Source organism: Nomascus leucogenys, chromosome 11, assembly GCF_006542625.1.
Source record: "Nomascus leucogenys isolate Asia chromosome 11, Asia_NLE_v1, whole genome shotgun sequence".
Classification (NCBI taxonomy): domain Eukaryota; kingdom Metazoa; phylum Chordata; class Mammalia; order Primates; family Hylobatidae; genus Nomascus; species Nomascus leucogenys.
Genome location: NC_044391.1, coordinates 14696883 through 14712765, shown reverse-complemented (window position 1 = coordinate 14712765; position 15883 = coordinate 14696883). Strand labels below are relative to the sequence as shown.

General features: G+C 33.8%; 1 protein-coding gene across 1 annotated transcript in view; it reads left to right on the top strand.

Annotated features, from left to right (window-relative positions):
• Nucleotides 1-15883, top strand: part of SEMA3A (semaphorin 3A) — a 226570-nt gene that overhangs the window by 63157 nt on the left and 147530 nt on the right. The window contains exon 3 of the mRNA XM_030822017.1: nucleotides 2700-2762. Within this exon, the coding sequence (XP_030677877.1) occupies nucleotides 2700-2762 (63 nt within the window). The remainder of the gene's footprint in view (nucleotides 1-2699; nucleotides 2763-15883) is intronic.

Sequence of the window (15883 nt, the reverse complement as noted above, 5' to 3'; positions counted from 1 at the left end):
ATGTATATGTAATGTTCAAATAGCTTTCTTCTAAGCACCTATTGTGATGAACACTACAGGAGATTTATGGTTTGTTATTAATAATTTTTGATGACCTTACAAGGTTAACAGTAAGGATAAAATAGTAATCTTATGGGTAAATACTAGGCAAATCCCTCTTAGAGGCAAAAACACATGTTCAGGTTTGGAAGAACTGTGGAAAGATTCTTGGCTTTGATAAAAGGGTACGATCTCTTTAAAGCATAAATACTTATTACATAACATGTGTAAATGGGCCTTCCATGAGTGGAAGTGTAGAGGCATAAGGATGAAAAAGTACAAAATAGATTATGAAGCACTTTGAAAATGAGAATAAGAAATTTAGATAGTTAACTGAGAAATTTGTGAGCAAAGAATAAAAAGAGAATTCCAACCACCAACAGTTAAACAAATCCATCCAAAAGTTAGTAATTACTCTTTATGGAAATGAATACTTAAAAGACTATTAAACATACATTTACTTTTGTTCCACTGGCTTATACTTATCCTCATTAAATTGTCCTCCAAAAGAACATTTCTACATCAAAATTTATTTTACTCATGTCAGATTTATAAACTTTTAATTGCTATTATTATTACTATTAACCCTGGAACTCTGGAAACTTAAAAGACCCTTTTAAGTCTAAGAATTTTTAGCATGAATATTATACAAATTATTGTTTATAAATATTTCTTAGATAAAAGAATCACAGAGAATCATAAAATGAGGTTGATACTGTCTCAACAATTAAGCAACAAGAGCTAGGAAACTATGAGAAAACAACTTGTCTTTTTAAATATGTATATTTTTATATTGTAACTTTTGTTTTTAAACATATATATGTTTTAACAATCAGTGATTTCAGCACAATTTAGCTGGAAAGCTGAATATGAAAGTCAGTAAATCTTAACAGTTATATATTATTACTGTTATGCCCTAGAGAAAAGTTATGTTTTACCCTCTTACATTATAAACTTTAAATAAAAATAGATCTCCTTGCCTTTCCATCTCCAATGTGAAGACTCAACTGCTGGGATTGCCCAGCAATCATTCTAGAAATTCAGCAGTCAGAGTAATGTTAATTATAAGAATGATACATTTACTGATCTTGAATTCTTGAATGTTTTTATGTGACTACTTTGTAAAAGCCTGTGGAACAAGTTAGCTATGATTTTAATTTACATACGCAGGCAAATGTGAAAAGGAAAGCACATAAGATAGAAAGAATACTCAAATTTAGAACTTAATGTTAAAAATGAATGCCTATCCAATAATTTTTAGGGCATATTGTTTTGACATGGACCTGAAATGCATTTATCAAGTCATCATACACTACTTCAACATGTGCCAAATCCTTGTTTGTAAATGTGTTTTGTTTTGCTTTGTAATTCTCCAGACTGAATATCATAGCCTTTGCCCAAGTTGATGATCATTTATATTGAATTATCTAGAGGTTCCCAAATGAATGATAATCAGTCATTTTAGACTAAAAGCCTTCCAGCAGACACGAATGATTAAGTGCCATCATTTCTGTTTTTTTATATATGACTTTTTTCCCACTGAAATTAACTATTCATAATATTACTAGAAAGGGAAAATGAATAAAAAAAAATTGTTCTGCCCCTATACAGATAGGAGTCATTGGAATGGCTCAGGGGATTTTATATTAAAATCAAATGAGAGTATTTGGATTAATATTGTTGGGGGATGAATCCACTGTCCTCCAAGCCACCACTAACATCATGGTTCATCTACTACTGTCACTGTATTCACACAATATGGGACGTTTTGGAAGGATGAAGACTAAATATGAGGGATAAATACACAAATAATTGTTTCTCAACTAGTCTTTTAGCCCACATTAGAGAGGGTGATTGTCTTTTAGAGCTATCTATTTGCTTCTTCAATCTACCTTTATTTCTCTAACATACACCATGTTACTTACTTTTAAATATTTTCCCTTTCCAAAAAAAAAAAGTAAAGAGAAGAAAAAAGAGAAGTTTCCATTCTAAGTATTTTTTTAATCCTTTCAGTTACTTATTCTAAAATGTCATGCTGAGATTTGTTTCAGGGAAATGTATCCAAAGCACCCAAATGTTAAAACTGCAAAATCACTATTTCATGATAAAGACTAATTTAGAAGAATCTGAGCCATATTCTATGCCAGTTTCTACTTCTCTTCACTAAATTCTCACATCCTCTCAAGATCTCCCTCTGCCAATCTGTGTGCTAGTTCTTGACACACTACACTGCTTCGATCTATTGTCTACATTAGTTTCTCTCTTGCTCAACTTTTATATATAGCAAAGGCTACTGGGTAGATGGAGAATCAATGACTTATGTTCACACCAATTAACTGGCGCCACTAGAATAATGGGAGAAATCGGAGTAATGGGAATTGTGGATAAATTGATTAGACAGGATTATTACTGAAGGCAGGCCAGGGTGATAAGATATTGACAGTGAGGCAGGGCAGTGGGGTAGGAATTTGATCACACATATCAACGGTGGGAGAATTTCTGTAAACTGACTCAACAGGATTCTTGTGAAAGGTTCCTGAAACAGTCTTTATGGAACTTTCTTTATTTCAGTTGCCCCAATGTCATCTAAAAGACTATATGATATTGGATCTCTTAGATAACTTAGTTGACATAAAACAATGTTTATTCTCTGTCCTTAGATTGTGTGGCCAGTATCTTACACCAGAAGAGATGAATGCAAGTGGGCTGGAAAAGACATCCTGGTAAGCATTAACCTACTAAATTATTATACATGTTGAGTATCCTTCATTCAAAATGCTTGGGACAAAAGTGTTTCAAATTTCTGTTTTGTTTTGTTTTTTTTTGTGGGGAAGGGGTTAGAATCTTTTCATATATATAATATCTTTAGGATAGAACCCAAGCAGAATTTATTTATGTTTCATATACGTAGTATACCCATAGCCTAAAGGTAATTTTGTTTTTCCCTCGGGGATGCTGAAAAAAACTGTGCTGTGTGTCTGCATTTTGAATGTGACTAATCACATGAGGTCAGGTGTGGAATTTTCCACTAGTGAGTCATGTGGGTGCTCAAAAAATTTCAGATTTGGGAGTGCTGTAGATTTCAGGATTTTGAATTAGGGATGCTCGACCTGTAGTAATTACATAAGTAATTTATTACTCTGTCATCTATTTTTGTTTAGTGTTCTATGAAGCACCACATTTTACTTTTAAACTTAATCATCCTTGAGAAATAAAATGATAGTATTCAATTTTGGAACACTGACAGATTTATGTATAGAATGCATGTAAAAATAAGAATATTCCTTAAAGCAAAAATATGGTCTCTTTGGTTATTTATATATGCAAAAAATGATTAACAAAATGTGATTTTGTAGCATACATACTTATATTCAATAAGTCAATTTCTTTCCACAGGTTGATTTTCACGTTAATTCTTCTTGAATTCTTCTTGAAATGATACGAGATGTTTCCCTTTCTGAGTCATAATTAAATTACCTATCTTTTCTTCTTCCCATTTTTTTTTCCTTTTATCTCTTTTCTTTCCTTTTCCTTTTCCTTCTCCATCTTTTTTCTTTCCTTTCATCCTTTCTTTCTTCCTCTCTCCTTTCCTTCCTCATCCTTTAAATAAATATGGGTTGAAAAAGGACCATGCAATAGGAATTGTCTTAGGCACTCTGGAGTGAAAGATGAATAGTAAGCAATCCCTACAATGGTTTTATCATTGTAAAAAGATAGAGGCCATTTTTTGTAAAGTAAACTGTCAGGAAAATTAAGTGGGTGACTGGTTTGAGGAATAGCCCAGTATTTGCACAGACCATGAAATGTAGTTATAATCATTTAAATAAATTAATTCAAATGAATTACAGAATTTTAAAAATATATAATTTAATATAATTTTACATTTAACTGATATTTTGGGATGTTTAAAATACAAAGCAATATGTTTAAAAGTTTTATCTGTATTTAAAAGCATTAGGATTTAGAATAAATTTATTCTGTGTGTTGCCTGAAGACATAAATCAAACTGTACATGTGTGTATAGATACATAGATATTTTCAAGGGACAATTTGATTGATTTGTTACAGCTGCCTACAATGATGTATATGTTTAGGAGAATTTAGAACTGGAATCTGAGTTCCTGGGAAAAGACTGACTCAATCTAGCAGCAATGTTGCCTATAGGTGAAGGAAGTTAGATAAAGGATCACAAAGCACAGGTATCCCCCATCCTTAATACCTGTACATTAGCAAACATGTGAAATTCATCCTTGAAAATTATATATTAAATATATAGTTATTATGTTAAAATATTCATGACACGTATTAAAGACGGTAAGGCAGACTTTATTCAGGGAAACTGCTACAATGAAGTTTTGTAATGGAGGTAAGAGATTGAGCTTAATACAGGATATGCTGAATACAAGGATAAGTGGAAATTTATAGCTAAGAAGCAAAGTGGGAGTCAGTGGGTGGAAAATTGCCAAGAGGAAACACCGGAGTAATGGGAATTGTGGATAAATTGATTAGACAGGATTATTACTGAAGGCAGGCCAGGGTGATAAGATATTGACAGTGAGGCAGGGCAGTGGGGTAGGAATTTGATCACTCATATCAATGGTGGGAGAATTTCTGTAAACTGACTCAACAGGATTCTTGTGAAAACTGGACCAAGCAGAGAACATGGAAATCGGAAAGTCAGGGCCTTCTTGTGAAGAGAGTTCAGGGGAGTCTGACTAGAGTTAGGTAAGGAGAGAATCTGTCAACTGAGAGTCCCTTTACACTTTCATAGTAGAGCAAACGTTTTTCTGGTTGTGTAACAGTGGATCAAAAAAAAAAAGTGTGTTCTTCTATCAAATTTTATACTATCCCTAAATGATGCATAATTTGAAAGTTTTGGAAAGGAGTAAATAGAAAGCATAATGAAGTAAGAACCCAGAGAGGTTGAGAATTTTGTGCTGATAGCCCTACTGACTCATGAAGGTACTGAGCAAGTATGCTAACTTTCTTTGGGCTTTAGCTTCTCATCTATTAAGTGAGACAACACATATATCACCATGAGAAACAACTCTAATAGTTTTTGTGAAAATTATTTGAAAAGTAGAAAAAACTTCAATAATATAAGGCTAAAAGTATAATTGAACAAACAAAAATCTATTGACATCAAAAAGCTACATTTTACCATTAACAAATTACACTAAAATATTCAGTGAGATAATACCTGAGGATGAATAGAAATGGCTAATTTACCTATATACAGCTATTACCTTTGGAAATGCAAACTTCTCCCTTTCTATTAAAATCGAATCTTTCCTCTACTAATTACTATGATAACTAGCATTTAGTAAATGTAGTTTTAACAATAGTTTTATGAGGCAGATATAGTTACTCCCATTTTCTTGATCTTAATCAGAAAATAGAATGATTTCCCATGCTTAATCAGGAAATATAATGATTCAGATTCTTCACTAAAAATCTTTACATTCAAAAATGTATGGATGTTTTGGGTACTATTCTAGACATTGAGATAAAAATTTCAGTGTCCCTGATGATGTTTTGATATGAACTGGAATATTTGGATTTGAATTTGCCCATACACACACAGATGATAAGTAATAGATTTGAACAATATATTACCTTTTCTGGCTCATCAACAGTGTAAGTATGATGATAATCAACTCATCTGGGCACGGTAGCCCATGCCTATAATCTCAACACTTTGGGAGGCTGAAGAGGATGGATCACTTGAGGTCAGAAGTTCGAGGCCAGCCTGGCCAACATGGTGAAGCCCCGTCTTTACTAAAAATACAAAAATTAGCCAGGCGTGGTGGCACATGCCCGTGGTCTCAGCTACTGGGGAGGTTGAGGCAGGAGAATCGCTTGAACCCGGGAAGTGCAGGTTTCAGTGAGCCATGATCAGGCTGAACTCCAGCCTGGGTGACAGAGTGAGACTCTGTTTCAAAAAAAAGTAAAATAAAATAATAACTCACAGAATTCCTGTAAGGCTCAAAGGAACCCATGCAAAATATTACATAACTGAGATATTAATAACTAACAATATAAATAAAATGTTAGTCATTATTGTTATTATTAGTATATGTAATAGAGTAGTATGGACAATTTCTAAGTGAAAACATTGTTAATGAAATTAATTCAATACTCCTTAATGGTTATGACCACTGCAGTGTTTCATTGTTCTGAATTGGATTTGGTCTGAAAATTGAAGGTAATAATCATGCTTATCTAGTTATCTTACACATTATCTGCATATTATAATACAAACTGAAGCTTTATTTGATTTCACGACTGAATCAACCCAGTCAAGCATATTTGGTTTCATAATTGGATCAACTCATTCAATGGCTGAGATAGCAGATTTAATTTGTGTTTGTGATTTCTAAAATTATTCACCTCAAGGCATTTCCCACATCTTTTATGGAACTTTCTCCTCTCTCTCCCTCTCTATCTTTGCCTCTCTCTCCCTGTTATTAATACAAAAAACTAAGGGATTCTTGCAGTTAGCCCAGATGTAGTTAGCTCAGCAGCCACAATAAACTAAAGATCCACAAGGCCCTGTGGAGGATAATTTAATCACTTAATCATGACTTTAGAGATTCACCTGCATCAGCCACCTTAGTAGCTGGGATTACAGGTGTCCACCATCACACCCGGCTAATTTGTGTATTTTTAGTAGAGACAGGGTTTCGCCATGTTGACCAGGCTGGTCAAGAACACTTTCAAAGAAGAAAGGCAACTTCATTGCATTTCCCACACTTACTAAAAATGTTTATGAATTTTATGGAACTTAATTAAAAGGATCTAAGACATGGAATTTGCTGAATCTGATAGAGTGACACCAGATCATTTCACAGCACCTTGTAATAAAGATTCTGAAAAAATATAAATCATTATGATAGAAGTGCATAGAGAGACACACATTTTTAGAAGTGCAATGGTGTGATAACATTGCCTTACTAATGTTTTCAAAAATCAGTTAATTAATTAATTGTAACATTATAAAATATTTGTGCTTTGGTATTTCTTCATATTCTGCATTAAATCAATTCAAGATTTTGAATTTTCTCCATTAAGATTTATATAGTGAAAGGAAAACAGAAGTTTTTATATATTTTATTTCAAGGAGAAATATATTTTTCTTCCAGCTCTACTCAACGTTAAAATGTATTTCATACTATTTTGCTGATAACCCTTATAGATCCTTTAATATTGCTTCTCACACATATTTTATGCAAGATATATTTAATTCATTTATAATTTTATTAAAATTTATTTTAATTTTCAGTTAACCTCATTTAAGTAATGCCTCAGTTTACATATTTTGTGCACTTCAAGATGATTCATGGCATTCATTGGTTATTTTTGAATTTTAATTTACAGATTCAATTTTTGCATTTCTTTCTTAATATATGATTTTAGAAATAGCTATTGGATGGATCCCTGGGATTTGTAGCATCCTCTCCTTAATAAACATAAGAAAATAAATAGCATTATTATTTTTAACAATAATTTAAATAAACAATAAGAAATAAATATTAAGAAGAAAGCGACTTTTTCTTTCATTTGACACCTGATCTGCAAAGTGACACAAGGACAGTTTGATGGAAATTCTGCACTGTATCTTGGTTAAATAATAGTCAGCTCTGACTTATGGACAATAATTCCTTTCAAAGGGCTCGTGTAATACTGAAAACCACAAGAATGGATGTGAGTGGCTGTGGCAGCCATCAGGGCTCCAAGACAGAATTGTAACCAAAATAGGAACTGACCTGAACATTTATAGTAAAGTAAACAAACAACCTCCTTACTTGTTATCCCTGATTTCTGGAGCCTGCGCTTACCATTTCCTACTGATTTCCTTGTAAACTCCACTGGAAATGAAGTGCCTTTAAACAAGTCACACTGGGTCAAGTGCTGTCTCTGCAGCATCAGATTCAGATAGAAGGCTAAATAGGAAAAGACGGGTCAAGACACTGGCTAATCTTACGCACTTTCAGAGTGGGCCATTCTTATTCCTAGTTAAAGAAAAGCTCATTCCTGTGGCTATGACAACACAGTAAACCAGAAGCCAGGACATGCCACTGGATTGAACCTGCATAGTTTCTGTGTCACTGAGTATGGTATCACACAGAAAAGTGAAACCTCTCCGCATTCTCTCATGCAGCTGGGATAATATAACTCATCATTACTCTCTGCCCAGTTTTGCACCAAACACATATATTAAATCAACAGCTATAATTCAAGCAACTGTTCCACAAAGAATGGACTTTGTTGTTAAAGAGGAAACCCGTAGCCTCAGGCACATAGTTATACTCTCTTGCTCTCTCTCTCTTTGTCTCTCATATATGTATATCAGGTTATCAGATAAATATATATATAAGGTTATCAGATAATATATATATTAAACAATAAGAAATAAATTGTATATTTTAAATATATATATTTTATCTGATATATATAAATATATATTTTTATCTGATAACTTACTGTTCTTTTAATATTGCTTTTCTATATATTTATATATTTTTTCTATATAGAGTGTGTGTGTGCACCTGTGCACGCATGTACATGCATGTGCTGGTGATGACATTTCTGATATTCATCTAAATTTAATTTTCTCTTGTAGAACTGAATGTACAGGATATAAAACAAATCATCATATTAATATGTCTTTTTTGGTATTGTAGATTCTAAACCTTCAAATTGCTATGGCATTTTTAGCATTAGAGTAGTGAAATGCTCATGAATTTTTCCATTGCTGTTACTTGAGAGCTGTTATTTGAAATATATATATATAATGCAGTATATAATACTATTGGACAGAGACCCTGGATAGGGAAATAAATGCAGTCGAGATACCTGTATTCTGGCTGCTGTTATTCACCTTTACTCCCATTTTCGGTATTTTTCTAGTGCTTAAAATTCAGTTTGTTATACACATTAACATTTCTATTGATGGATTAACTTCATTGACCCTGTTTTGCAAATGAAAGCTGAATACATTCTAAGCTGGTAAAAGAATCTGTTTTGAATCAATAGCTCTCTGAATCTTCTTTGTTTATCCTACTAAACCATCTCTCTTTGCACTAAATTTCAATAAAACCAAATGGCAACCGTATGACTGTTAGAAATATTTTGAACATCATTGGAAATCAAAATTTCAACCATCTGAGAGGAACAAAAAAGCAGACTCTCATAACATTCTGATTCTTGGATACATTTCAAAGTGTTGTATCACGCACCTGAACTTTGAGACTTTTTAAAATTCTTGAGGGATTTATTTTTATATATTTGTCCCTTAGTTGTTACTCCTCTTAATGATATGATATATTATAATGTCTATCATGTTTACTGTAGCTCAAATTGCAGGACCTCAATAGCACTAATTTTTGCCAAGTGAATGCAATTGAGAATTTAAAGCTGCACATGCATCTAAAGTTACAGTGCATTCCAAAATGCCTATGTCAACCCTTAAATTTCATTACTTTTTCAAAGGTCAAATTTGACATGAACTTTTAATTTTTTAAATTTTATTTTAGGCATATCGAGACATAATAAAGCTGTATTAAGTGGATGATTAGAATTACCTTCTAATTTGGGAGGCTATCAAATAATAAAATTACACCAAATTTCAAAATCCTCATGTATAATTGTTGGAATATAGTTTTTCATGGGTCTTCACACTTCTCACATCTTATGAGTAGAGGCCCTGACTACCTTTTGGCACGCTTTTTTAAAAAAGCTCTTTATGACTTTTTAATGATCGTCATTCTAACTGGTGTGAGATGGTATCTCATTGTGGTTTTGATTTGCATTTCTCTGATGGCCAGTGATGATGAGTGTTTTTTCATGTGTCTGTTGACTACATAAACGTCTTCCTTTAAGAAGTGTCTGTTCATGTCCTTCGCCCACTTTTTGATGGGGTTGTTTGACTTTTTCCTTGTAAATTTAAGTTCTTTTTAGATTCTGGATATTAGCCCTTTGTCAGATGGGTAGGTGTGGAGAAATAGGTACACTTTTACACTGTTGGTGGGACTGTAAACTAGTTCAACCATTGTGGAAGTCAGTGTGGCGATTCCTCAAGGATCTAGAACTAGAAATACCATTTGACCCAGCTATGTCATTACTGGGTATAAACCCAAAGGATTATAAATCATGCTGCTATAAAGACACATGCACATGTATGTTTATTGAGGCACTATTCACAATATCAAAGAGTTGGAACCAACCCAAATATCCATCAATGATAGACTAGATTAAGGAAATGTGGCACATATACACCATGGAATACTATGCAGCCATGAAAAATGATGAGTTTATGTCCTTTGTAGGGACATGGATGAAGCTGGAAACCATCATTCTGAGTAAACTATTGCAAGGACAGAAAACCAAAGACTGCATGTTCTCACTCATAGGTGGGAACTGAACAATGAGAACACTTGGACACAGGGTGGGAAAACATCACACACTGGGTCCTGTCGTGGGGTTGGGGAGGGGGGAGGGATAGCATTAGGAGATATACTTAATTGTAAATGACCAGTTAACGGTGCAGCACACCAACATGGCACATGTAGACATATGTAACAAACCTGCACATTGTGCACATATACCCTAGAACTTAAAGTATAATGAAAAAATTGTTTTATTAAGTTTAAAAAAAGAAAAAGCTGTTTATAGAGTTACGATAGTGTCTTCCTCTGAAGTAGAAGGCTGGTTTGCAAATGGTCTGGGGAAACAGAGAGTGTCTCCCTCTGGAGCAAAGGGCAGATATGCTCACTGTCCGGTGCAATAAACATAACATCTCCATCAATATCTAAAGGTCAGCATGCTATACCTATTATAAAATATTTAGGTTTTCTCATCCAGATTTCCTCTCCTATAATGCAACTCACCACATGTATAGGTATTACCTGACCCTCTTCCCAATGCCCAGTGGAAATAGCACAAGAAATTCTAATACTCTGGCTAGTACTATTTTTGTGAGTAATAAAGTCCTTTACCTCTGAACCCTGAGTCATAAATCTTTTGTTAGTATTCATGAAAGCCTGGTAGGCTAACTTGTTATCTTACAAATAGGGTAAAACCCCAGACACTTTATAATTTTTGAAAATATCGATTACAATTTTATGTGGACACTGCATAATCTTACAAATGAAAGAATATGGTCAGTTTATCCATTTTAAATATGATTTTCATCAAGAATTTTGATGGCACTTCAGTTGTACAGATAACTGATTTTCGATGAATGCCAGTAAATGCCTTATCTTATGAGCATAGATTTTCATAGGTATGTACCTGTGTACGTATATATCTGTTTGTGGGTAAATACCTGGTACGCTGAACTGAATAATTACAGTTTAACTATAGCCTTCAGAAGCAGTATAATAATATCCAACAGTTATGGAGAGCTTGCTTTATACCTGGTATTGATCTAAATGCATTTAGTATATTAACTCGTTTAAGTGACTCATATTTGGTTATAAGTCCATATTTCTTTTCAAATAATTAAACAAGCAAATTTTGCATATAAGGTAAAATATATATGGCAAATAAAACTTTGCCATTAAGTTTATTTCAGAAATTAGGTAGTATTCATATTTTGAATTAATACATTTTACTAATACAGCCAAATAGGTTGGTATTAATTACGTTCGAATTGCCATGAACCAGATAAACTTACATTTTTGGAAATCTTTTAGGGTCAGGATTAAAATTTAAATGCATTTTAATTTTTTTTTTGTAAAGTAAGGCTAGCATTTGAAATAGAGACATTTTATAAAAATCTTTCAGAAGATTTGGAGATTTTGATTTGTGTTCCTTTTTTAGTGGAAATTTCAATTGCGTCCTTAAGTGGCTGAAATGAAGACAAAATATTTGGCATTGGTTAACAAATTATTATTTAGATTTGACTGGACACTATAATTCATCCATGCATCAGTGTACATACTTTTAGAGTACAGTAAGTATTTTATACTCTAGAAGGTTTATTATGATTTGAGCAGTTCCTTCAGGAAAAAAATTTTGGCCAATATCTTCTTACCTCATATTTAGCAAGTTGATCCAAGTCCCACTGACACATAGTTTCTAATACTTGTGTTTAGTATTCTTCTATATGTGTTTGATAATCTTCATAAGTGGATTTCTACTCATTTCTGAGAGTACACTGTCCATCATATCTTGTATTTAACATGGACTCTGATAATATTTTACTTAGACGTGTTATGTCTCAAGACAAATAGTCCATCACCAACTTTTGACTATTTTCCTTTTACTTGACTTAGAAACATAAAAATCATTTGTGCAATAACAATAAAAATCATCAGCTTCTTATGTCCACAGGACATCATGAAACTTTCCCAAAGTTCTGCCATTTAATTTTAATATACATCTACTTCCTTTTAGCCTTTTTAGTTGGTAGCAAGGAAAACAGACTGCAAAATTATGGTAGCTCTGAAAACTTGACACTATTTCTAGAGATGCAGAATCTTGGCCTTTGGCTTTAAGAGCAGAAAATTCCTGAAGCTTCTCACTATTCCATTCAAATTAGGTGCAAAATATACTGTACTATCCATGCTATACATGGTGTTAAATGTAACTATTATGTATGCATACATGTGTGCATGTGTTTATGCCATATGTATTCAATGCTAAAAGACAGGTTTTTTAGTATTGTGCTTGAAATGATACCAAAATTAATATAACTTATTGATTATAGAATTTAATATGCACTTAAAAAGCAGAAATCATTCATATTTACAAGTAAATAAAATTGTTAACTCATGACCTTTAGTCATTAGTTCTTACAACAAGCATGTGTGTATTTTTAAATAGGCCAAATTTATGTTCCCTTTATATTACATATCACAATGAGCTAGTCTATGGCTGTAAGATACATCCTTTCATCGTGATTTTATCAGAGACCAACTGTGTGATTGCTATGGAAAAAGTTTTATTATGGGAATTAGACCTTATGCAATCATGAGAGCTGGTGAAGAATTCTATGCAAGGCTACTGCCTGAGACAGGTAGTGGGCGTGAAGTTGTTGTAGGTAACTACAGTTGTTCATGTTTATGGAAGAAAAGCCGGACATGAAGTAGGAAGAGCAAGGTCAACTGAGACCCACAAGCACAAACTAGGACCATAGTGTCTTTTACTACCTCTAACTTTCTTTGGGTCGATTTGGGTGACTTAAAGAAGAAACTGATGCCTTTTGTCCTGGAGCTATACAAGTACCAGGACTCAGTCTTGTAGAAACTAGCAAATGAGATTTGGTGGAAGCCAGAGGACCTGGAGGCCCAGGTACTGCCCCACACTAACAACGCGGCCAGCAGGTCAGAACAACCTGGGGAGTGTAATGGTTGCAGCTTAATTTATACCTCCCAAATCTCATGCAGATTTTGTTGATAGCCAGCCTAAACCAACCTATAGAAAAGGGAATTTGAGGAAATATTTTTCCAGCTTATTTCAGTTGGCACAGTACAATTCTGCCACAGCTATTGACTAACGCATGCTGTATTTGCTGTTGTATTGAGACAATGAATCATGGCAATTTTACTGCTTTGATAACAAGAGTGATGATAATTTATAAGTCTTCACTGCCAGAGGACTAGGATTTCATAGAAATTCTATTGAAGAAAATGCAATTGCCCTTGGTAGCAGAAATGGGCATAGAGTAATACTCAAAACCAATTTTGTTAAATCTATCTCTGTTTAGCGCCAAATATAGGCTTAAACTCTGTTAACTACATCCTTATAAAGAATGAACTGTTCATAATGGAGCTCTTGTCATAATTTGTGAAATGGCATAATATGTAGAAGAGTGTGAGAGTTAAGCAGTCATAGAAATATCCAAACAATAGTGAAGTTTAATTATTTTAAGAATTGGATAACCAGTTACCTATCAATTAATAAGTGCTAGTCATTATGTTAAGTAATTTACATGAATATATCATTAATCTCATTTTTAGTTGAGGAGACTCAGGCTCAGAGATTCTAAGTAACTTTGTTACAGTCACACAGCAAATGGAAAATGCCTGAGTAATTTTAACCCATGTCTAACTGACTTTAAAGCAGTGGTTCCCCAATCTTTTTGGCACCGGGGAATGGTTTCGTGGAAGACAATTTTTCCACGGGCCAACAAGGGGATGATTTTGGGACGAAACTGTTCCACCAAAGATCATCAGATATTAATTAGATTCTCACAAGGAGACCTCAGCCTAGATCCCTTGTATGCGCAGTTCATAAAAGTGGTCACGCTCCTATGAGAATCTAATGCGGCAGCTGATCAGACAGAAGGTGGAGCTCAGGCAGTAGTGCTGGCCGGCCTGCTGCTCACCTCCTGCTGTGCAGCCTGTTCTTAACAGGCCGCTGACTGGTACCAGCCTGCCTGGGGGTTGGGGACCCCTGCTCTAAATTGTAAGACTGAGATACAAGTAACTACCTCCATTTCTGTTTTACCATTATGAAATTGTTCATTTTGCCCTACATGTTTTTTCTTAAAGTTTTTGAGAATGCCTTTTCAAATGTAATTATCCTTCAATAAGTAACATCTTTACTATGTATCAATAAACATAAATGAGTTTAAAAATTCCAAATTTCTGAAATTTAAATGTGTGCATAAATTATTTCTACAAGTTGATATATACGGTTTGCATACAAATATCCACATATATGTGCATATTTGGGAAGATTATGATATATGGACGATATTTGAAGAAATAGTAAAATTGTGCCAGAAAAAAATGAAATTTGTAAAATTTCCTTTTTAATATCTAATTCTGTACAAAGCAGAAGATCCAAAGTTGGCTGACAGGTGTCAAAATTCTGTTACCATAGATGTTCTGATGGTGAAAATATTTTAAGCAATGGTAAATTTAAGTATCTTTTGACCAAGCATCAGGTTGCCTCCAATTACCCACTTTCTTTTTAATGTTTGTATTACTCCATTAAGGCTACCATAATGAAGTGGCACAGACTGGGTGGCCAAAACAGCAGAAATTTATGTTTTAATTCTGGAGAGTAGAAGTCCAAGTTCAAGATGTAAGCAGGGTTGAATTCCTCTGAGCCTCCTCTCCTTGGCTTTCAGGTGACTGTCCTCTTGCTGCCTCTTCACATGGCCCTTCCTCTGTGCACTCATGCCCCTGATGTCTCCTTATGTGTCCAAGTTTCTTCTTCTTATAAAGACACCAGCCAGTTTGGATTAGGGTCTATGCTAAGGGCCTCATTTTAACTTGGTCACCTCCTTAAAGACCCTAATCCCCAAATAGAGTGATATTCCCAGATGGTAGAGATTAGAGCTTCAAGGTATAAATTTTGAGAAAATGGAGTTCAGCTTATAACAGAGTCTCACAACTCTGGTTTGATATTTCATTTACCCTATGGGCATTTGACTTCTTTTCAAACCTTTTTGTATTGTAAAAGTTCTTTCTTTCCGAATGTTCTACTTTTTAATCTCCTTTTAAAGCAACTAAACTTGGTCATGAAAAAAAGAAAGAAAAGGAAAAGAGTATACATGTGAAATATGCCACAGGCACTTGCATTTGAATAAGTGATACATCAGTGTCTATATCACAAACACTAAACTTGATGAGGGTCTTCAATTATTATAAGATATATTAAGATAATATTTTATATTATAACTATAAAACAGACTTTAGTACTTTGGACATTAAAGACTCCAACAAAAATTAATTTTTGATGTCAGGCAAGACGGGGTAGAAAGGAGGTAGATGTGAATGAAATCAAGCATTCCTCTAAAATATGGGCTCAGTTTTTCTGTCTTTCCCTAAGGCTACATCTCACGTGCAATTAAAGATGTAGTTCATCTCTCTTTTATGTGTAATGATTT